This window comes from Rhea americana, unplaced genomic scaffold (assembly GCF_003343005.1).
Source record: "Rhea americana isolate MKP2758 unplaced genomic scaffold, rheAme1 scaffold_4, whole genome shotgun sequence".
Classification (NCBI taxonomy): Eukaryota; Metazoa; Chordata; class Aves; order Rheiformes; family Rheidae; genus Rhea; species Rhea americana.
In genome coordinates this window covers 9,397,843-9,423,590 of record NW_028186534.1, presented here as the reverse complement: position 1 = coordinate 9,423,590, position 25,748 = coordinate 9,397,843, and the positions used below count along the sequence as shown (strand labels likewise).

At 37.7% G+C, this 25,748-nt stretch overlaps 1 protein-coding gene across 1 annotated transcript in view; it reads right to left on the bottom strand.

Moving 5' to 3' along the window:
- GNAS (GNAS complex locus) overlaps positions 1–25,748 on the bottom strand; it is a 102,395-nt gene that overhangs the window by 30,930 nt on the left and 45,717 nt on the right. Inside the window, exon 5 of the mRNA XM_085314123.1 lies at positions 9,298–9,395. Within this exon, the coding sequence (XP_085170249.1) occupies positions 9,298–9,395 (98 nt within the window). The remainder of the gene's footprint in view (positions 1–9,297; positions 9,396–25,748) is intronic.

Sequence of the window (25,748 nt, the reverse complement as noted above, 5' to 3'; positions counted from 1 at the left end):
GTGCTCCCCAAGCCGCAGCGCTTGCTGACGGCCAGCCCCGGGAACGGCAGATCCCAAGGTCAGGCCAAAACTTCCAGCAGCTATCCAGAAACAGCAGTGAGAAAACAGCAAAATCCCAAAACTCCCGGTCRCACCTGCTCCAGCCACGTATCCCGCACGCCGCAGGAGCGATCTCCTGCCGCAGCAGTGCYGGGGCGGCTCTCCCAGCAGCGGCCAGGCCGGGGACCCTCCCTGGAAGGCGGCCGGTAGGAAACGCTGCCGGCCACGGCTAACGGAGCGCCGCAGCCACACGCCGGCGCTGCCCGGCCTCTCGCCGAATCCGCCCGGAGAGCGGCTCCGGCTGCCGCGAAAGGAAGGCAAAAAAMATGATGCAATCGATGCCACGCTCGTTCTCGTTTCCTCGAGCTTGTATTTATAGCTGGCACCGTGTTTTGCGCCTGCAGATCTTCCTTCGGCAGGATTCCTCGCAGCGGCTGCGTGCGCCCCTGGGGAAGTCCTCTCTTCCGGCGCTCCTGCGCTGCATCGAGTTGTCCGGCTGCTCAAATCACAGCTCGGCACTAACCTCACGCCGGGCTTTTTCTGTTTGCATAAAGGGAGGCAGCAAAAGTGGGGGAGGAAAGGGCGAGTGAAAACTAATTCTCAGGAACTAACACAGAGAGCTACAACAGTCATTTTGGTCGATACTGAAGAGCTATGCTTTTTACACTATTACAGTAACCCAAGATGACAATATCATTCTTAGAAGGAAGACTGTTGCTAATACTTCAGGATATTTGCTCTGTCTGTTTTCTTTTTAAATAGCAACTGGAATTTTACAGTGAAACAAAGTGTTTTTTTTTTTTTTTTTTTTTTTAAGTTAACGGTTAAAACTTCAGGAGATACAAATAGACCATAAGTGCATGAAAACCTGAAAGTTTATAGAAATACAACTGCTCCCCTTTTATTATAACTTCTCATTCTAAATAATGAATTTTAACACACAGACTGACTACTATCTGTCTTCACAAAAGCCAGAAAATTGAAAGATTACTGTGTAGAAAATAAGAATAATTTACCTTACTTGTTCAAAGTTACCTAAAGTACATACACATTTTGGAGAACACAGATTACAGCAGAAKTTTCACCTGCAGCAGTTAGGGTTATTTTTAGGGTGGAATTTGATACATACAAAATGTTCCTTTTATAGTTTTTCTACCATAGTAAAATRTATTCTGTGCCTAGTGAAAATAAATTTGATAATGAAGAAGGGAGGAAAAGAGAGGAAAAGAAAGAAAAAAGAAAAAGCAGTGCCACCTGCAAGCCCTCTGCAAGCCAAACAATCCCAAACCTTGTCAAACACCAGGTCTAGCTTGCAGTAAATACACTAATAATGTGTTTGCCATCAGCTTTAAACTAGCAGTGTAATACGGTGTTTGCTAYAGTACCGAGAGCACCTCACTCCACAAATGGATGGCATTTTTTAAAGGATTTTAGACAGCACAGCAATGAGTCCCACACAATCAACAGAGTTTTGAAAACCTGYTGTTAATGGATGACACAAAACTCAACTCGCACTGTGTGAAATTCCATTGACCTTAAGAGATCAATCCAGCCTATTAAATCTCTCTTAAGCTTTCCAGTCATAAAARAAAAACAAAACTGTGTAGTAATGCAATTTTAGTAACCATATGTTATGATCTCGCATAAAGGTGCAACATACTAATTTCACAAATAAATTATTTTGTGTCAAGTCTATATAACAACACCGACTGACTGTTCACAATGGATTAAATATTTCGTTAGGACTTGGAATGCATACATAAATCTTGTTTATTAATAGATTATTCATTTGAAAATTCATTTTAATTTAACTGAAAATGACTTACCAAGTCTCTAAACTTGACAAGCAATCACCAACCTTACACATCCCACTAAAGCACCTTACCTAGCCCCATCCTCARAACATGTCTCTGAATTAAAGAGTGTATGAAAGTGATGTTAAAATAAGTGCATCTTGAACATAAGTTAGAAATATCACTTTTCAAGGCAGAAAGGGACATCTTAACTGCTTTCCATAATTAATCCCAGACAAATTTAGCCTCCTCCGCATTCACACAAATCACGCAGTTACCTATATAACAACAAGCCCCTTGCTGGCATATTCACTGGTTCTTATTCTATTACCAAGCTGGTACCTACCAACACAGCGGGAGACCAATTGAATTTCACATCTCTTCCAAAAGCCCTAGCAGGCAACAGATACATAGTTTCACATGTTTCTATCTTATTCTCTCATCATCACTAACTAAGGTCTCATCAAATAAACTCTGAGAATGGGAGAAGGGAAGAGTAGGAAGGAATGGGGAGCCTATGGCCATTAAAATGCAGAAATTGGTACAAGTTAAAATTAACACAACTTTTGGCATACATTCCATTTTCTGCTGTATCACCTTTCAACTCYCCCCCTTCACCCACAAAAAACTCCACTGCATTTGATTAGGCATATTTGTGCAGAGCAGTACCACTAAGTACTAAGTCGTTTTCTGTACTGACTTGTCCTGACCTTTACATTTCTGTAACACCTGGCTATTATTTTTAACCTTGGTGTTAATTTTACAGTATGTGAAAATATATCAAGAAATTTGACTACAGAGCAATTTCATTTGTCCGCAGAATTCTAAATTTTAGCCAAGTACTTATAGTAGAGAGTATTTCGTGAAGCTGCATCATTTCCTTATTTCTATGGTAGTAGCTACTCATGTATTCACATTGCTTGATAACATCACTTTTAGTTTTMAAGCAAACTATTAAAGTAAAATATTAGCTACAGGATATAACCTGAGCAAGCTACGAACTAAACTTAAAACGATGTTCCTCACCGGCTAAAATGTCTGTGTGCTTGTTATTTAGTCCTATCTTCATCAAACTATTTTTATGCACTACTCAAAACTAAAGTYATCTTTACTGAACCTGGAGTTCTACTTGTGCTTATAGAGAAAATTTTCTGGTATTTTGATAAATWTTATTCAAATAAAATAGTTAAACTCATACTAAAGTTTTAAACAACATACCAGCAGATGTGTGCCTAACCTGAGCATATTTTGTGCAAAATAATTGGGCATCTGAACACCACACCTCGGCTTATCCTTCCTCTTAAAGGCACTAKGGAGCAATACACTTAACGCAAAGGTGAGGGTGACTGCTTGGATGAAGGCCTGGTGGAGAAATAAGGGAAGAAGCTCCAAGGCAGTCTTTTCACATCCATCTCAAATGGGGACAGCCTTGCCTTTGGCTGAAGGCTCATCCCTAAAGTTCAGGCATGGAAAGGAAGTTGCACCAGCAACTAAAGAGCAAAAAGGAACGGCATATTAATGGATGGGCAGAACAACGGAGAAACCGAGGTGGTGAATGCCGGCTGCCATAGGCAATGGGTGGCAGAAYGAGAGAAAATAGAGAGAGAAACCAAGTTCCTGGAAATAACAGTTAAACCAATTTAGAATAATGTGCTGCGTATCACAGGCAGCTCAATAGTCCATGGCRTAACTTCTTAAATTATTCACATTTTAGACTTGTAAGAATCTCTTTGCCATAATGGTTCATCACCTCTAACATTTTCCTTTAGCATGCTCCTAATTCTGAGGACTCAAACACATAAGTCATTTTAGGACACCTTTTGTTTTATCTTGCTTCAGGATGCAATTTACTTTACAGAGAGAGAAGCATATCTGGGGTTGAGGGTAGGTTGAAATTATGAATTTATGATTAGCTGTGACAACAGTAGGCACATGTGTTGGATTCATAATCCATTTATTGGCTAAATTTAGGTAATCTGGTTTTCACAGCACTTGCCAGAAGGCACATCCCTGCTATCCATGGTCAGCAAAACACACATGCTTGAAGCAGTCAAGTGCAATTCAACTACATATATTTAGAGTCACTTCACAAACATATATTTAGAGTCACTTCACAATTTTGTTGGGTTGTGGAGAAAATATAACTTTTTTTTTTTTAGTTGAAACATAACCTTATTTAGGACATGAACCTCTATTTCCTCCCTATAAAGAGGAGTAGGGACAAGGACTTAATTCAGCTATTTCTAGGTGCTCTGGAGCAAAGGTGAGCGAGCTTTTTGCTTGAGTCAATGGGTTAGAAATGGGCCGATCCAGGTCTGTTCCTTGGTTTGCCAAAGAATTCATGCAGCAGTCAGCAGGCTGCACTTCTCCTATTTCAGTGTTAGATCAGCAAGAGGGGATAAGAGTGTTGATTTTCCTCACAGGAATGTTTAACAACATAATAGCTCAGGTCCATAAGAAGCTCATGTATGCCAGGAATATGGACCAGAGAAATTTCTGTGCTGCTGAATGTGACTATGCAGACATCGCCCACTGAGATGGAAGAGGCAAGGGGTAATCACTCAGCCAAAATCGTATCGAGCAGGAAGAAATTAAAAAGTAAAAATTAATAAATACTATGGATAATAAACCGTACAAACAGTGCTCCTGATAAATCAGTCACTGTTTAGAAAGGACAGACTTGCAGCAAACACGCCTTACTACAGGCTCCATGAARGGGACTTTGTCACGAAGCAAAATCRATATGGAAGAAAATCATTAAGTACTCAAATTGGAGCTCTTAATTGCTCTCTACAAGTCAGCAAAACCAGAAACAAAACACAGCATAAATCTTAAAATACAAAGAATTTACACCGCACAACAAATAAGAAACTAAAAAAGAGCAGTACGCCCACATCTGCTGACCCTTCTGCAGTTCTGCGCAGCAGTCAGTTAATAGCTGCGCTCTCTCCCTTTCTTTGATAAGTATTTTAAAAACAAACATCTTAAAAAAAGATTTCTCCTAAAACTCTTGTGGAGCGGCCTGGCACGCTTTCAAGCTATCAGCGCGGCTCGGCGGGTGCTGAAGTTGGAGAAATACGACCTGCCGCACCTACGGCGGCAGCCTCGCCGCGCTCTCGCCTTCCCCGAAATGGCAGCAGCGGGAGAGGCGAGCGAGGCTTTCGAGACGGAAATAGCGTGAGAATAGGCTCCCTCATGCTGCTTCCAGCCCTTCCTGAGAGCTGAGGGTGTGAAATGGGTTGTAAACACTGTCTCTCGCATTATTTCCTTTTCCACCCTGGCCAAAACCAGGAAGTGTCAGCTAGAAGATATCCACAGAAAGCACAGCATAAAATGNAAAAAAAAAAAAAAAAAAAAAAAAAAAAAAAAAAAAAAAAAAAAAAAAAAAAAAAAAAAAAAAAAAAAAAAAAAAAAAAAAAAAAAAAAAAAATTAATAAATAAACTTAAAAAAAAATCACCACGGAACCTTATTTAGCCAAGAATAACTAAAGCAAAGATCCACATATTTGTGGGCACAGCCTAATAATCACTCGTGTAGAAAAAGCATTAGGAGGCTCATGTACCTGAGCTTTGCGCGTGCCTTGCTACAGGGCTAACCCAAAGACTACGGGAATCAAAGCAACTATCTTCAAGGGCATCCACAGGCTTCGGCCGAGGTCGCCCAGGACTGCAAGGAAGTCTCGTGCTCTCGTGCCACCTCAGCGCATTTGTACAAGAGAGATCCTACTTATGCYGACCACCCGGCTGGGTATTTGTGAGGCTTGAAGCACGAAGATCCTCAAACAAAGATCATTTATCATCATCTGGTGTTTTCTGTATTCTAGCCAATTCTGCATCCTATTTATTAGTAGCCCAAAGCAGCCTCACAYGGCAGCTTCAGTAAAAACATCCACCATCTCCAACATACATGGAAAGGGCAAGAGCAATGAAACTCTGYCTCTTAACATCTTGCTCCCTCCTCACAGCTAAAATACTCGCTCTTGGAGTGAAACCAATGCCAGCCTCCCAGACCCYGCTCTTCCGAAAACAGAACTGAAACCAATTACTTGGTAGGTTTGATGAAGAAAAGGGAAACGGCCTCCTTTCCTTTCCTTTCTGTAAAACACGCAGAGGTAAGAAGTGCAGCAAAGCTCACGATGAGCAGAGCCAGCTACTCCTGAAACCGAACGGGGCCCCTCCGAAGGGATGTCTCCCRGCGGTGGGAGGCTGAGCGTGAAGGACAGGCTACCAGGAGGGCCCTCCAGCAGCTGAAGCTACTGGCCGGGCCTCCCACTTCACACCTCCAAAGCTCACTGCTGCAATGCAGTGGAAAGCCACCAAACCTGTGGCTTTTGGTAAAGCCGTCTTTTGTGAGCCAGCTCAGCCAGGAACTTGGGAGAGGAACGATGGGAGCATCAAGCCGCGCTGTATTTAAGCTGCTGTTCAGGAACAGGTGAAATACACCCTTGCTGGATTCTCTTAATACTCACATCCTAGTTATGCCAATATGTCATGCTAGGTTCAGACTTAACATTCTTTCCCACTTCCCTGGGAAAGGTCAAACAGCAAGAAAAACTGACCTTTTGGGGGTCTGTATTCATCCAGGAGAGTTCTTGACTAGTCAAGAACACTTTCTGTCCCAGCATGAGCTTCACAAGACTGCAAGTCTCCGTTTCTCCAGTGACTTTATTCTCAAGATGCTTCAATGTGCTGAAGCTATGCCACGCTTTAAAACCAACTTTAAAAGAACCTTCTTTTGGACTCTTAAAGATCCCTACAGAAGTCCCATATGCGTCTTATTCGAGTTGGGCAGAAGCTGAAATGCTTTCATTTTGCTATTGACATTTCTGAAAGCCAAACAAACCCCTCGAAAATAAACATTCTTGACTATGCCCTAGTGAAAAGTGGACAAAATTGATCTGAAACATCTGGCACAACTTACTTGTGCCATACTTTTCAAAAGTTCCTATACAGAAAACTTAAGAGTGAAAAATGCCTTTTTTTTTTTAATATGGACCGTTAAACTGAAAACAAATTTTGCACTAAGCAATTCACCCTTCAAARAGGGTGGCAGTTAAAAAGAAAATTTACAAATAGCAATAAAAAGTGATGTTTGATTTTTATAAATAAGAATTATTTTTGAGAATTTTAAAGAAACTCACAAAGCACAGAATCCATTAATATTTAAAAATCTAGTTTCAAGAGGAAGAAAGGATTTTTGGAAGCTGGATKTAATTTGAAATAGAAAATTAACATTTTTGCTTTCCCTTTTAAGTATGCTTTTCTTGTTTTACACAGGAACTTTCAAAAGGGGGGAATGTTTAGGAACTAAGACTCTTCTCTGAAAGAAACATCAAATCCAAAACTGCCCTTGGCTCAACTTTCTCTTTAATTCCTATTACCTCTAATGACATTAGCCTGCACTCTTCATTTGATTAATCTCAGCTACTTTTTATACCTTGCCTTTGGTGCTTTTTTTTTTCTTTTAAATGTGGTCACTGGGTTAATTTCATGGCATCAATCATGTCAGATTTTACTAGAAGTAACTTTTGTCAGATCACTTGCAAATTTAGTATGATAAGGAGAAGCACAAAATTTCAAAGTGATATTAATTTCCAAGTAAACATTTTACCATTAAAATACCCTCTCCCTTTGTATATTCTGATCTTAAAGACAACACCGAAGCACCACAACAAACACCAGAAGGGACAGGAACCAACAATCCGAAAGCTCCTTCCATAAGCAACCAATACGATATCCAATTGGATATGGTGTCCAATCTGACATCCAATTTACATCCAATTTGAAGAAATATTAAAATTACAAAGCATTTTTTATTAAGGAGACAAAAATGATACATTAGAAGAACTTCTGTGATTTGTCAGCAACGTACAAGTTTTATTTTTGGTCTCACAGGCCATGATGTAAAATTCAGTGTTCCACTAGATGGAGTAGAACGGTAAAACCACCTGAAGGCCATTCCCCTGCTGACCCACGAAAAAAAGTCAACATCCAGCAGTCAGGGATGATAGTAATTTTTAGCTCTCTTCTGTACATTCAGAGCAAAACAATTTTTTTTCTTTTTCCAAAAAGAGCAATACAAAAGAAAAGTCTGTCGCATTACATATTTCTTCAGCAAAAACAGATGACTATTAACAAGCACTAACCAGACAATCAAGAACCATCAGAAACAAAACTATTTTTTTTCTGCATCCTATTAATTGTTTCCTCATCCTCATAGCTTTGCAATATACAGACAGAATTTACTGGATAGTCGGCACAAAACAGAAAACTAGAATTTTTGATTAGTTTTCACTTTGTAGCAGCTGAACTTGTAGAAAAATCTACACCAAACAATCAAACATTAGTCACCTAATGGAAGAGACATCGCTACAAATAAAACAAAAGAACACTAGAAACAACAGCTTCACTTCAAAGAGCCTTCTAGAGACCTGAAGCTGTGTAAGTCATAGAAAAATTATCTCACTGGTCTCTTTTCAAGCAGAGCTAATTGTTGCTCTTCCTTCAAGTCTACCTAAACCAAAAAAAGAACCTTAAGAATTATATTTCATCTCACATGCTTTCATTTTTTAGGACACTAAGTAGCAGACACACAAATTCCTGTCCTCAGTCATCATGTGAAAGGAGAAGTCTGCTTTTCCTTGACTATTAAAACTTATTTCAGCTTCTCCAGAAGAAGCAGAGTATAAATTAATAAAGGACTGGTTTCACCATTAATTTTCCACATTTAAATCCTGCAATTCTTGAATATATATAATGAAAACACCAGGAATCATCAGAGAGAATCAACACAATTATCATAAACATATCACAATAATAAAATTCTAAACTATATTGTATTACTTCACATGATAAGTAACTGCAAACATGTAGTAGTCTCTCTCATGACAATACTAATTATCACAGTAGTATAAAGAGCAGACAGGAATGAATCACACCCCGATATATGCATGAAGGCACACAAGCAGAAGTCCTGTTGACTGATCACAGGTTTCTGGTTGCTGCCATCTCTTTGTTTTCAGATAAACAAACAGTGCTAAGAGCAAACGCTACAAACAGGGACCTGTTTCACGCTAACGTACTTTCCCATCTATTAACACTTGCTGCAGTATCTGAAATTTACTGTCATTTGGAAAGGAACTGGTCTAAGTGGAAGAAGTAGGAAATCTGGACTTTGGAACACTTAAACTGTCCACTGCATTAAGGTCTCAGGCTGCGTTAAGACCACTTTAAAGCATTCGCAAGATTTTCAATATAAATATTACTAGGTGTCTAATTGAAAGCCAGTTTTTGCTAGTTCTCTGAATGGCTAATTAACAGAAATTCACAGCATAGCATACATTCCTCCTCTTCAAAGGTACAAAAGAAGTCAGCACCAGGACCATCCAAAGCACTCTGTTACCAGCATTCAGTACAACGTGTGTGCAGAGCAATCAATATAAAGCAGAACAGAAACCATACTTACTACTGCGCACAGTCAATCAACTGATATTCGTTAGACCTCTCGTAGCAGGCTTTCACACCTTCGTCTTGCCAAAGTGTTTTTGTATGTTCATAAAACTCCTGGAAGAGTAAAAATACGATCAGCAAGAAAAGCTTATGCATGAAGAAAATCAGCACAGAGTAACACAGTGTTACTGCCAGAACAGATGATAAATGGTAGCGTATTTCAGCAAATTTGGATCATCTTTTAGAAACTCACCGCAAGTTCAGTTGGGTTTCTTAGTTGTCTTACCTTTACAACACTTTATAATGTAGTGAATTGCTTTGCAATCACTTTGCTCAAGTCTAACTATATTTTGACTCTTGGGAGAAGTGTTAACTTCTAGGGTTAGTGGACAATTCTGTTGGTATTTTTATACACAATACTGTCTGGTAATCTTTCCTCTTTAATTCATGATTCTACTGGACATTCATTTACCTGTCAAATTCTCTCCCCSTCCTCCTAATAAAACATTACTTTTCAGTAATTCTTACATAAAGGTAGCAAATACGAGAAACTGTTTGTTTTATTCATAAGAAACAGAGGCTCAGTACCTAGCTACATTTAATTTAGAACTGTAAAGTGTTAAAAGAACAAAGAGTGTTCATGGGAGATCATTCCCTCTGCAACCTCTAATACTATGGAAAACTAACCGTTCAGGTCAAGATTTTCAAAAGCTTTCCAAGAGAACCTACATCTGGAAAATTTTTTCAATAAACTCCCAAGAATCAAAACTCTTTTTWAAAAAGAATGGAGTGGCAGTTCCTAAGCAATTAATATGCTCTGGAAAATACTACCTTTATATAAAGTCATTAAATATAATAACAATTACAGGCAATTTTTCATTTCTTTTTTTTAAATCCGTTGTTCACGTATGTACAAATTAGGGTTCAAGGATGCCTCTCCAGAAAACCCCTTTAAAAGTTTCCTAAAATACAACAACACTTTGCAGTGGTAATTTAATGAACTGTATACACAAGTGGAGGGTGGGAACCAAGCAAAAGATGCCATGAGGATGTAACGAACACCTCTCTTTAGATGTTTTGTTCTTCTCAGTATGCCAGAGATACATGGCAGAGATTCAGAAACGTGTGACAAGGACATTAAAAGCAAAGGTGACTGCCTAGACTTGATTATTGTCTTGATTAAAATGAACACTTCCCTCACCTGAAAAAATATAATGTATTCATGATTGGCATGTTAATTTTCACAGAAAGATACTCGCTATTATTCCAAAGTTGTGTTTTACTTCATCTGCCAAAAGCTAATTTTTCAAAAATTAAAAACATATTCTGGATGCATTCAATCTGGGCTGCAGCAAAACCTAGCCTGTTCTGAAGTCTGCAAAATCAGCCTACGATAAAAACGTTCGTTCTTTTTCTAAACTGAATATGATATTTTGCTCCAATTTACAGCCCTAGAAATGTCAGAAATCCAGTCACAGATTAAAAAGTCTAGTCCTTAAATTTAAAATACAGTTTATTTGTGGAGAATTTGTAGGGAGTTGATGAGTAGGTTTCACTTGTTCTGCCTTTTCCAAATTAATGGGAATCTCTAGAGACAGTAGGGTAATAGGACCATATTAATTTCAGACATCTGTATCTTACTACATAACCTCAAAAGATGTACAGAATTTTTTCCTTTGCAATGTAACAACATACTAACTTCAGGGGAAATGCATCGATACGAAGCTAGATGGTGTTTTGATTAAGCCAGTCTTAAATATTATGAACCAAGATAGGAAAGCAGATAATAAAAAATGCAATGCTTCGTTTTTGTTGAACCTGTAAGACAAGTATAAAAATACACCCAGAAGACCTAGATTATTTTCTGCACAAAAAAGATACACTTTGGCTCCACCATGCCATACACTTATTTCTGGCTATCAATCTAAAAACTTTTGAAAAAAAATAGCAAGAAGAACAGGAGCTTAGTAACTTAAATACACAGACCACTGTGTGCACTACTTTTATCAGTGACCATGGACTTTTCCTGGCTATATCTCCATGCTTTTCAAGTGTTTTGGGCTAAATACTCTTATTCTGATTTTTAACTGGCTCAAGTACCATATTCCAAACCAACCTTTCTGCATCCAGGAGAGTATATGGCCTTTGAAGCAGCTGTAATATATATATATATATTCTTTATTGGGAGAAATATTTTACAGAAAAAATGCATTATTTTAAATAGCCATTTTACTGCTTCAAGGTCCCTTCAGCGACGTAGCTTAGGAATCCTTCTCTCTCTCAGGATATCAGTGTCTTGCATTCTTTTACTATCAGTGTGGTAAAAAGAAAGGGGTCACATCCAAATGGGACTTCCAAAGTTTCACTCAAGAATTCTTTTTAAGAAAATTATCTTTCCTACCAGAATATTAACTAACACCTGAACTGCATCTGAACAGCAGAAGCTTTAAATGGCATCTTAAACATGCCTAAATGTATCTTAAAATAAATTTAATGGATTTTCAAACCTCCACCTTTCTTTACAGATATAAGATGCACATGGGATTGAGTGAACAATTGTGGGTATCAAAGATAGAAACAGCCTAATAAATGCAAATTTAATCTGACCTTTATTGCTGTTGTATACTCACTAGCTGTGCATACACACAAGTGCACACAACTTGTTTAAAAACACTCTCTACTGTGGAATTTCCCATCTCCCTCCCAAAGGAAAGTTGATATATAGTATTAGCTATATCTTTTCAGTTTGTCCCCCACCTTTTATGATTTGTTCATGAACAAAAAGACCAGCTTAATTTCTTTCATAAATAGGTAAGAATGTTTATGCAATTTTAAGTATCAAGAGCTTATATGGCCATTTGCTGTTAAAGGAAATGAAAGATAAATTGAAATCTTATTTCTAATATTGGGTTTTCTATTTGCCACTGCTGGAGTTATGCTCATTTGATGCTTTTCTTTCTAAGTCCTCCTGTTTTTCCTCTGCACCTAGAGGGCCAATCAACTACTTTCAGTCTTCAACTACAACACATAATAGTGAGAAAAACGCCTTTCCCTAAGCAAAAAGCAGTAGAAAGAGAAAGTAAGGAAGAGAGAGAAATTTTTCTGGAATCTCACCGTATTTTGAACCAAACCCATTTTTGAGTGGATTTATTTACTTATTCAAAAAAGTAGCAGGAGTCTACTAATATAGAACATCTTATGAGTCACTTAACTTACTACTACAAAGCTAGGAAGTTGTCTTAGTTGAAAAAAGAAACAGAACTGGCAATTGTACAAGAAGCCTCTGTTGAAACAGCAACAAAATTGGATAGACATAAACCATCCAAATTTCCCATCCAAAGATGACAAGTYGCACCAGACTTCAGAGAATTATTTCAACAATTTGTCTAAAACAGACATCTACCTCAAACTGGAGTCAGCATCTGCCAAGCCARTTATCTTTAAACATACCCCCCAAACGACCCTCATCTTCTTTTATATCGGTAAGTAAGCAAATAACTAAATAATAACTAAACAAAACTAAGCTTATAGACGATGCAGTAATGCCTACAAATTCTTCATCAGCTACAAACGTATATTTCAAGTGAAAAGAAACTGTGCCTTAATGAAAAATGCCACAGTATAGTAAAACTCTGTTGGCTCTACCTAATGAATATAAAGTCTCAACAAGTATTTATGGATTCCCTTTCCTACATGGTCTCTCTCCTCTTGTATTTTTGTCCACCTCTCCTTAACAACTCCTCTTGTCCCTGAAATTGGTTACCCTAAAGTGTGYATGAAAAAAACAAACAAATAGGCAGAACTGTCATTAATTTCCTGGGTTATTTACATTTTTCTAAATATGTAATTGATGATTTTCCTGGCTTACTCTGTATATGATATTTTAAGATGCCAGAGTAACTCAGCTTTCCCCTTATTTAGAGGTTGCTCACTAAAAAGTTTATTCTAGAGCTTAGATGCCTTTTTATTCATTTGCAGACAAACTGCTCTCCTGTGCCAGCATTCAGAGCAATCTCTACTCCAACATCAGTCTTATGTTTCCTTTACTAGCGGCCATAGGTAGCTTGTCCTTGTATGTTAAATTTAGATTTTCTCACCTTATACTCCTTTCTTTCTTTCTTCTTTTTTTTTTATATTACTGTATCTGACTGGGCTCACATCCATAAAAAGACATGGATGCAACACAGAAATGCTCAAATTTCATACCCAAGAGGCTGAAATGTCTTGACAATCAAGCACTCTTTCTTCAAGGCCCATCCATCTACAGAAGATGAACCTCCTAACAGCACCACAAATCAGACACAACACTCCCTCACTACTATTACCTACTACAACTATCATATTCCAGGAGAGAAGTGAAATAACACAATTGTTTCAAACAACTTATCAACTCCATCATACCTTGTGGAAAAAACATTGTAATTAGCTCCTGCAGTGAGGCTCTTAAATAGAAAGAAAAGTAAACGCAGCTCCTGGTCCTAGCAGAAACACACTGATAATAAACAGCCCGGGACCTAGTTAGACAGGACAGCTGCAAACCCTTCAGGAGTGGCCTCCCCACGTTTCAGCACAGTCCTGAAACTCCAAGGTAACATCTGCATTATAATAGTGGAATAATGATCAGTGTTTCTGCCTTGTTAGGCCAAATCAGCAATAAAATATTTAATATTGGAAATCAGACTTGTGTTTCTGTCTGTCCTGCTAATCTGAATGGTAACTGGCAATATTTATGCAACCTTTTCAATATGGTTATTAACTGTTCATGTGGGTTGGAAAAAAAAATCAAGTTCACATTCTTTGAATTTGTCCTTGGTATTTCAAAAATCAGGACCTCCAGTAAGCAATGAGTAATAGATTACTATATTAAAAAYCAGTAGTATTGTTTGTTTGTTTGTTGTTGTTTTTTAAGCCTCAACGACCTGACTTGTGACAGCCAAACACAAACATCCTCTCCTACGATGAAAATATCTTCACGCCTTTAGGGGCTGATTCTGACCCAGCTTATGCAACTGTAAACCAGGCTGAACCTGATTTCTGGTCTGTTCACCACTGAAAAGTTGCTGAAATGTAAACCAGGCCTACAGAGCTCCACACCAGCTTTATTAGAAACAAACGATTGATTTTGGAATGAAAACATACTAGCTAATTGCTAAAAACAGATTTTGATCTTTCTCACACACATACAGTAGTACACTTAAGACTGTGAAATTCATATTTAAGAGAAACAATGACAACAAAGGCCTAAAAATTCTCAGCATCCCCCTTGAGGCATGGAGCACAGCCCCAGGTACTCCCAGGGAAGGCAAGGAAAAACAAGCTTCGTTATGCATTTAGGTGAAAAAAGGGCTTCTGAGGCCACCAGAAACATCAAGTCAGTCAGAGCCTTTTTTGAATTAAGTAGTTCTAATTTGTGTAAGATCTTTAAAAACGATGAGTTAGGCAACACACTAATCAGAAGTAGCAAGCAAGTTTCCTGGAAAGAAATAGCCAGAAAACTAGTCCTTACATGCCTGTTTCTTGTTTCCATAACACTGATTCATTTGTTGGCACGTTCTCATGTAATACACTCTAGAGCAGCATCACAGGTTTTCCTTCTGCTATATAATGCAACTCTTAATAAAGCAGCTGAAACAAACAAAAAAAAATACAAAATAATGATTTGGTCTGAGAGGATATTCTATGATAAACAGGATTTAAATTTGAGTTTCCAAACAATCCATACTATTTGCCAACCATGGTCATGTTATCCATTCTTGCCCTATTCTTGCCCAGGACTTAAAACTGAAAAAATATTCAACTTAAGTCATTAAAAAAAACCAAAACCAAACCAAAACAAAAACCAACAGTTGCAGCTACACAACACACACCCAAGATAATGTTTAAACTATAGCCATATATATGGGTAAAGCAACAAAAGTCAACATAACTGATGACAGCATGGCATCACCAAGTAAGGTGAGAATTGAGTTGCTAAGAATTATGTTAAGACTATAGCATTTATTTACCACCAGACCAGACTTTACACTCCTTATGATGCTAGAAGAACTCTAAAGAGGCAAAAAAATATGCTTAGAACACTAAAATTACAGTAACGTAACACAAATCCAAACAGAATCAGCAGGACCTGACTTCAAATGTGTTCACACTGGGCAGGGACATAGTTTGAATTCTGGGCATAATCCCTAACTAACAGCCTATATACTTCTGTGAATCTATAAAATCTATAAAAACTATGAGAAAATCCACAGTCTGGGAAAACCTCCTTAGGTCTTATTTAGAGAAGTGAAGTAGCAAGGACCATGACTTGCTGATGGCTAGAAAGAATCGTCTCTCATCATACCRTAATACTACAATACTTAGAAAGTCATACTTATGTGAAAAGACATGTATTGAAGTATTWGTTTTATTTATTTTTTTGCTCCAACTGCTGAATGTTTCCCAATATAATGAATCAAAATGCAACATCTCTAAAGTGCTTATATTCACTTACAGGAATTTAAGTAGACCTCTAGAGGAAAAAAAAAAACAAACAAAAAAAACCCCACACAACATCAGCTAAAATCATCGTGTACAAGAGATAAACAGAAAACTGTACTGCATTCCAGAAAGATCTCACTTGCAGAATTCTGTATTAGAGAAAGGGTAATGCAGAGTCTAGTCAAGTTAAAAACGTACTTGTATTAGAAAACTTAGACAAGCTGAGTAAAGGACAGCCAGGTAAACAGCGACTTTATTAAAAGTTAAACCACAGAAGTTGTTAAAGAACTTGGAGGTTGAGTAAGCTTTCTGGTTGTTAAAAAAGAAAAGAAAAAAAAAGAAAAAGAAAAAATATTCTCAAGAGACAAACTCCAGGCATGGGAAAAAATAAGGAACCAAGACCAGCTTTGGAGAGGCATTCTAAAAGGATAAAATAGTTGAAAATGAAAGAGAAAAACTGGACATAATGTCTACAAGGCTTTGTTCCCTCCAAATATATAAATACTCAAGGGACTTTTTAAAGAATGTTTATGAAGCAATGTTTTATAGGCATTAGGATGTTGGCAGGGAAAAATGTTGGCACAGTAATTGCAACTATGACACCATGTTCACAGCAGCCTTAGCATGGACATGCAACATTACCTTTTCTTTGTAACATACAATGTAGGGTGGATCTGTCATTAGAATAGCTTATTTACTAATTCCAGCAAAAGTGAATGCCACTGGGGAAAAAAAAAAAAACAAAAAAACAAACTACCCACTAAAAGGTGTGTACAACCATTACACAATGTTGTGGTTAAACCTAGGATTCAATTCCTGGGCAAAGTTCAGTGTCCCATGGAACTGCGCATTTCATAATAAGAGTTTTAAATAGGTCATTCCCTTACCAAACTCGAGGTCTAACCGAAAAACTGCATCTCGGGGACATTTGCTTCCCAAGGTGTTCAGCATCTAAAAATAACCCTGACTATTGGTTTCAAACTCCTCTACATATTCTAAAAAGCGGTGGCACGTGAAGTCTACCTGCACGACAGCCAGCAGCAATGCTGCATTTCACTAAACGCACCCAATGACACCTTGCCAGGCTCCCTGTGCTMGGGCAGGGAGGCTAAAAAGTGCTAGATTTGTCAAAGCAGACAGTATAAGCCACTTACTCGGATAGGGAAACATCTGCATTCTTAATGGTGTGAACAAGTGTTAATTATTGCTTGCTATTTTAGGGAAAACACACCGATGATATCGCAAAGGAAACACGTACCTACAAAGAGCCGAGGAGAGTCTCCGGCTCCTGGCACGTGGCCAGCGCTGAACACAAAACTCTTTGGGACAGGACCGAGCACTTCCCATAACTGAGCCAGAAATACTTTCAGCAACACTGCAGTCAACAGTTTTTTGTGTTTAGAAGTAAGAATGACGCTGAAATATTTTGGGCTTCTGCTTACATTTATCTTTACATTTCTAGAAGCACAACTTAAACTAGATGTGGCTGCAAGGAGAGGAACAGATGATGGGAAAGGAATTATGCTTAGAAACTCCTGTTAAGTTTGAGTTTCATTTTTTCCCTCTTTTTTTTAAGAGTTTCAGAACACTTCAGTATCTGAAAAAAAAGGGGCCACCGGACAAGCCCGTAYCCCTTATTGACAGAGTGCCTTTGGCCAAAAGGCTTCACTCGCACATWACCACAGTATCTCCCTTTTATTTCTGCTTTCAGAAGACACCATAGAAGATTAATTTGGTGAGATCTGAGCAGTGCTCAACTTTAATTTTTCCACACAACTTTTATTTAAAATACATCACTCTAATTACAGAGAAAGAACACGCTTTTGCTTGAGGCATTACGAGGGAAGTTGGCAGATGTGGACTCTGCTCCCCATTTTGTCAAAATTCCCCTGTAATTTTAAACCAAGGAATCAATATTTCTCTGCTTCTTCAGAATATACTCATACTTAGAAAGAAGGCAATTCATTAATGAATTAAACATACTCATAGCACAAAARGCTTGCAGAAAGCCTCCTATACCATTTCGGCTCTCTCCTGGGGCAGGAGAGAGGTAATGGAGACATTGCAACAGACAGCTATTTTCACAGACCTCTGACTAAGAAGGAAGGTTTAATAAAACCTCTGAGAAATTTCCTTTGAGCCTTAAATTAGGATTGGGAAAAYGTCTTTGATATTACGTTATTTAGTTGCTGTCTGTGTAATGCATACATAACAAATTCAAACAAATCAAGTGACTTCACTACGTTATGCAACTGCAGAGAATGGATGGCACTGCAAGGCAGGCGCTGGGCACGGCACGGCACGGCACCGGGCCCCTGCTGCGGCCTCCGTGCCCCCCTTCGGGACAGGGAGTAAAACTTTTTCCCAGAAATTTCCATCCGCTCTAGGATAGTTTAGCTACGTGCTTACAAAGAAGGATTGCTATTTCTGATCAGAAAGCTACTTTAAAATCTAATATATACTTTAAGTACATCAAAATCCAGTTTCACTTAGTTGTTCTTTCTGAACCCAAGCAAACCACCTACAACGATACACACAACATAATTAAATAAAGAAAAAGATAACATTATTCTCCTTTGGAGATGCTTTTACTAACGCCATCAAAAGCTATCAAAAAGTCTGGAAGGTTTCTAAGAATCTCGATCCTCCAATGGTGAGTTGAAAACCCTGCCAAMTGGCTTGTTTTCAGCAAAGCGGGACGCTACTCGAAAAGATATGGGGAAAACACACAYGGATTGAGGCGACACGGTACCCAAACAGAGCTCGACAGTGACAGGCGCGTAAGGGATAGGCCAACGGCTCGCATAGAGCACCTTGCRTGGTCCAAGCCTCGGGGACGCACACGGGCGCCCACCACGTCTGCACACGCACCTTCCCTGAAGTCGCTTTTTGGGAAATCACAGGTGACTGTACGCAAAATGTTTATTTTACACAACTTTGCAATGCTACTGTATATTGTATATTATAAAATACTGTATATTTTGTACTAAAACAATGAAAAATGAATTTAAAGTTAGCACAGAGGGACGTGTGGGAAAATATTTTTGACGTGTGAATGAAAATGCTTAGTCAGCATTTAAATTCCTCTTCAAAACAATCAGCCTTTTAATCTAAGAGCATTAGCAATACTTAACAGTTTAAAAAGCAAAAGCGTTTTGTTGAGATATAAATATCCCATGCAGAGTTTGGAACCCAAAACATGGCAGTGTAAGAACATTTCAAAGAATCAAAATGTAAAATTGACCACAGTAGTTTTCATTTTTTCCTTGTAACTACTTTCATGCTACTCTGATCTCATATTTTAGTCATCTAAGATAATTAAATTAAATTTAAATTCCATGTTCAGGATTTTTTACAGGTATATTTACCAACACATTTCCTAGTCTTTGTAACTTACAAAAACTTTGCCCAGAAGGCTTTTTTTTTAATTGCCTAAAAGATATGTCCATGGGACAATTTGCAGTTGTCTGTGTTCCCTCTTCCAACAGCTGCAATGCCACGCAGGCTCAGAGATGAAATTTTATTTAATCTACGCATATAGCAGTATTTTGTGATAGTCTCTTACTGTGATCAAAATCAGAAAAAGCTTAAGAATTTCTATATTAAATTTATGCCTATTTACTGTTTAATCCAGTTGACAGTGCTTTCAGTTCAACATAGATTACTCTGTTCTTGTACTTTAAGAACACTGCAAGGAAAGCAAAAGAAGGTGCATCAATAGGAATTAAGTCATAATTTCTTCAAATAAATTTCTAAATGTGAACTTAAGAACCTATAAATACTGTCTGATGAGAATTTACTGAATAAAAATACAAATGTAGAAYAAAGTGTTAGCAATTACTTTGGATATTAATTAAAGAAATATTAAAGCAAAATAAAGGCTTTGTTATGTTTGTATTATAAAAATGACTATACTATGGAAAASATGTGCAAATAATGTCATCAACTAAAAGTTCTGGATTTACAGAAGTACTTCATGGCATTTCAGTTGAACTACATGAACAGCTCAGTGAAAACACTGTAGAATTCAAAGGGCACATTCCTACAATTTTCTAGACAATATTATCTTCACTTCATGTGCAAAGTATGTTTTATATAATGCATGTAGCAAACTGCAGCATATGAATAATAGCATCTCCATTTTTACTGCAGTTAGAAATTGCTATTACATGCAATAAAATCTGGATTATTGCAAGGTGGGGTTAGAGCTGCTCCTACAGATGCAGCCCCGTTTAAGGTGCAGCAGGACATACTGCAGCCAGCAGCCAAGAGACTCATTGCTATACAGAAAAGCGATGCTTGCTAGGAAAGGTGCTTACATCTTATCTTTCATTCCTGTTCATCAATGTCAGAGGGAGACCAGTTTTTTTGGTTTTTCATTTTTAAGTATATATTACTCATAATTTAGTCTATAAGCGAAAAGTATTACAWTCTCACTGTTCTTCTGAGAGACTGGCCTAAAAACATAAACTGTTTTACCAAATGCAAACTTAACAATGATTTAGGAAATACTTGCTTTAAAGATAGTGCTAGCTTATATCTTTCCTTTTTTTTTTTTTTTTTTTTTTTTTTTTAAGAAAGTATACAGTTTTTTTTTTTTTTTTTAAGAAAGTATACAGGACAGAAAAGTGACTTGCCCAGAACAGTAAAAGCCCCCGACTTCATTGCTGCGATAGCTGCCCGACCCACCATGGGATTATGCAGGCAGCCGGGCACACCGGCTGCTCCCCGGCTTCCCGTGGGCATATCCAGCACAGAAAGCTTTTTTTCCTACTTCTACACCCCAAATCTATGACATCTGAGACAGTCTCATGGAAAACTCTGTTAAAGTTTGTCATTACATTATAAAGCTAGTGATGCTGTCAAACTTGAAATGCATTTTTCCTCTTCCATGCTGCATTTAGAYAGGAATAATAATATATCTGTCATCGCACACAATGGGGTGCACAAATACACAGAGAGGGCAGGAATTTTGTCCTGTTGCCTCCACAACTAAGGGAGGCTTTGGGGCGCAAAGAGAGCCCAGTTCACACCTTTTCTTACTGAGGCTGTATTTTCTTGAGGATTTCAGTCCAAAACCATTTTGAGGAATCCCCATCCCACTTCGACCCCGCTGCTCGCTACCACTCGGCACCACAACCTGCACCACCTGGGTTGCACCAAACCATCATCAACCAAGTGCCAAAGCTGATAAAAATACCCCCCCCAAAAAAAAAAAAAAAAAAAAAAAAAAAAGTAGAAAAGAGACAGAGGAAGAGACGGAGGAAGGGTTCCTCAGGTTATTTTAAATACAGATCGGTTCAATGGACTGATTTACCCAACGGAAGGTTTGGGGGCAAGGGAGAGTGCCCCGGGACGGCGCGAGGGGAGAGGGACCGATGGCTGCGGCCGACCAGGAAGTCGAGYGGCCTCTGAGACTGCAGCCGGTGCTGGGGAAACCAGCCTCAAAGCCACCATGTAGAAACTATAGTAAAACTACTCAGCAGCACTGGCAGCGGGAGAGTCAAAATAACTACAACGAAGCAGTGTAATAAAAATAAATTGGGACCAAAAGACCTACAGACAACGTCACACCAGCAGCACACCCTGAAGATCTACTTCTCTAAATATACACTTTCCTTGATCTAGAGAGCCAAATGCTGGAGTAATTCCACAATTATTTCTTCCTCCAAAAGCTAATATTCTGGTTTTACTACCTTCTGAATGCAATCTTTCCAAAGTTGTTATGGCATTTTCAGGAGATACTTCTGACTCATCCGAGTTCAGATCAATTAAAAATAGGCCGTGGTAAAYACTGTTCTGTTCCTTTGAATATTTTATTAAAACCAGAGAATTATAACAGGACTATGACCCCAAAATAAATAGGCTTTATTTGGCAGCTTGGTTCAAACTGGTTGCTCGTGGAAAGAAAAATGCTCACACAACGAGAGCATTTCCTTTCCTCTTCCCAAAAGTAAGAGCAAAAAGAAAAGGATGAGAAAGAGGCCACTATTACAGTTGGTACTACGGATGGAGAAAATATTCTAACCACTGTCTGGTATGTGGAACAGGAATAAAAATACCATACCAAGCCCAGCTAATCCAACCTCCCCCTATATTTGAAACAGATATAGGGCTAGTCAGAATTATCGAAAATCCRCAGGAATTTTGGCTGAAGTTAATTTTTGACATCCAAAATATACAGGTACAATTGTGTTTTACCTGCATCACCAGACAATAGTGATGAAAAACCCATTTGAAACCCTCAGCTATGAGCAACATTTGCTTTTGGTTTGCATTTTCCCTCACGACAAAGCAGTAACAATAGCCTCAAATTTTGATTTGCACGGCCTTTGTTGTTAAACACCACGCTGTCCCTGTAAAGCACATGTTAATCTGGTTACACAGAAAATCAACAAGTAAAACTTAACCCTAGGGGATTTAGCTAGTGCAAGATGCCCCAAAAAGCACTTATAGCACAAACTCAAGTAAGATCTCAAATTGCTCAAGCAAACCAACTTTTCTACTTGTTTCATTAGTCTCACAGATAAGCACAGTTCCTTTCTTCATTTATACAGTATCTACAAATTTCTTTGACTTAGTATTATTTATAATTGTAAAACACAAGCCCAACAGCAGTAACTCCAGTGTGCCTTCAGAGTTGAACAAATAAATCCACAGACTACCACCTCATTTCTGAGGCTTTGACTAAGGCACATTTACAATCAGTTTGATTATTATAATTAAATTCTTCAGCTACCTCAGCTAAATTCAGTTTGATCAACTCAGTATTTTTTTTTCCTTCAACTTCATTTTTTCGTGCTTAAATTCATCATACTGATCAGCTGCAATTTAATAACACGATAAAAACTCAACTTGAATAAAAAGCAATGATAATGGTCCTCCTTAAAAAAGATAATCTTCCATAAAGAACTGGCACTGAGATATTTTAGAAAAAAACAGAGTTGTAGTCGCAGTACTTCTCTGGGGAAGGCATGATCTCTCCCTTATTCTCAGTGCTCATTCTAACTGTCAGGGGTAGACTTCTTTGGCAAGACTTAATCATYGAATGTCCTATCGTTCTAGCCAGAAGACATTCCCAATGCTGTGAACAGAATAATAACCACAATATTTACCAGTGCTATCCATATGAACRTTAGATTCTGCATAGCCAGAGTTCTCTTATTTCCATTCCACCTTCCTCTAAGAAAAAGAAGACTATGCAATAAACGTAATAATAAGGATAAATTGAACAAATTGTATAATTTGTAAAGAGGTAAAGTATTTGGCAAAATTAAATCAGAAGAATATTGTATTACCCCTGAAGATACTATGTTCTCATGTTATTTTAGAAACCCACAATGAACTAAGGCAGAAAATCCTTCACATAAAAACAAGAGCTTAGGATTCAGTTATTTTGCCTGGAACGTTACCGATAGCACTCTACACAGGTTTTCAACATACCTGTGTCCTCACCCTTAAAAATAATAAAACRATAGGTGATTTACATTCCCATGTTCAAAAGCAAACGTTTCACCAGGTATCTATGCCTGCAAAATCCTTTTATATGACTTATATTGGTCCACAGATATTTTACCACCATCATCAGTAGTATTTCTCCAGGAAACATAAACAATGSTAGCGAAACATCCTATTTGCAGTTTGAAGCTGTGCTTACTGTTAATTCTTCCAGCAGAAGAAGYGTCAGATAAGGACTGCTTATTTATTTTCATGCAATCTGAACCAATGCAGCAATGTCAGAAGATGCATATAGTGCAGACAGTGTGTAACCTGTGACACCTGCCCTTTAAATAATTTCTGACATAGCCATTTTTAACCTCAAAGGAGCCTCTACTTTGTATTCTTTACTCTAGAAAATTCTTTTTTTCACAAGATAGGTTACACCTTTACATCCTCTAACACAGTGATTTTATGATATTCAACAACTATTTCCAGTTGGTGGTACTTTCACATTTCAGGTTACTCTATGGAAACTGTCAAACTCTTTGAAGCTTTTGGCACATTTTCATTCAGTAAGTAACAGCAAGTTTCCCAGAACTGACTGAAAAATAGAAAGTAATATTCATTATTAACAGTTACGACCAGGAGACAGATACTAAAGTAATTATATATAGTGTTATTATGTTATTAACTTTTTAGTCTTTTATATATAGTGCATTATATATACACACACACTATATATATATATGTATGTGTATATATGTGTGTGTGTGTGTATATCTCCATCCTTCAGTTGCACTTTATATATATTATATTTTTATATATACATATATATATATATATATATATATATATATATATATATATATATATATATATATATATATATATAAAGTGCGGCTGAAGGATGGATAATAGTTCTTTTGGGGGGGGGAATTAAAAGTGGGAAATGATCATTGCACAAATCTGAAAGACGCATTCCCATCCAAGAACACGTGTTAGGATTTGTGGGTTTTGGTTCTCATCTAAAGGACTGAACGTTATTCTTGCATCAGTGCAACTTTATTCATACTCTTACTTAAATCTAATCAATCTTTTCAAATGCTTCTGAASAACTAACTGGATTTTATCATACTGTATAATTATTTAGATTTTATGTGTTCAGATCTTCTACTTCCTCACTGTTACACAGGACATGTATGTGATGATAGAGAACCAAGATTTGCAGATGGACTGAAAGCATCTCATTTTGCATGGGCATCTTCCATGGCTATTGCACAGAACTCTTGTGATTTCTCAGGTTGGATCTGGGTAACTTTACAAAAGTAAAAAGCTTCTCCAGTCTTTACCAACCTCTTCAGTCACACAGGTTGAGTTTTCATTTTTTAATTTACATTTAAATTTTAGAAACTGCCTATTGAAAGCATACAGAAGACAAGACAAACTGCATCATCAGTTGTTGAAAATACTAATTTATTTTGCAAGAATGAAATAAAAAAATTAGGCTAAAAATCTATTAAATATTGCAAGACTTTAAATCATCAGCATGATGATGCAGACAGAGCTCCTTTCAGTAAGCACTGCTATCATCCTTCCTCCATATGCTACTACTTGTATTCAAAAAAWTTAATTGGTTAATACCAAGTGTACTGAATTAGAAGTCTCCAACATGTTATTTTTTCAGTTTTAAAGAGAACATTTAATCTAGGATTACACTGTATCGACATTATTTTAAACTCACGTTTTTTTTTAAAAAAATGTAATACTGTATACTTAAAAAAAATGGCAAACATTTCCTAGAAGTCAAAAACTGAAAAACAAGTAGATGGAGTCACAGAAGAAGAAAGTAACTCCAATGTCAGGATACAGCAGCTGCTATCTGAATCCCAAAGAGATGTAGAGCCAAATCCTACACTACTATCACAGTATTGTAAAGCTACCACCTTTATGCTTCCTTTAGTCTTTCTTCTGCCTTTAATATCCCACTGGGCATCATGATGATAAAACRTTAATTCTAACCCTGCATGTACAACAGATAATTTTTGAAGTCTYTGGAGAGTATTTTAAATTTCTTCACTTAAACTACTCCTTCTGTATGTGAGAAGAATGAGGCCTCTTATATTCTAAAGAAAAATGTCTGCAKTTGGAGAAGAGATTAGGTAGCCTGAGTACAATTTAAAACAACCGAAGAAAATCCAAATAAAACACAATACCAGTACTAAATTTCTGCTTGATTTTGAATYGGTGCTTAGAACCATTGCTTTCTGGACAGCTTGCTTAGAAAAATATGAATAGGAATTTAAGGCAACTAAAAAGGCCTTGTAGCCCTCAAAGAACACCTCCTCTATACGYGACCATCCTGTCTCCCTTCTTCATCGTCATGTTCTCACTTAGCAGAGAAGAGCAGCACCAGACCACGTGCTGAGGGACATACGGCCTCATAACAGCCAAAATACGATTCCTCACCCAGAAAACGAGAGAGAGAAATCAAGTCCTAGACCTCAAAACAGACAGTATTACATACTGCTAAATATCACAAAAAAAAAACAA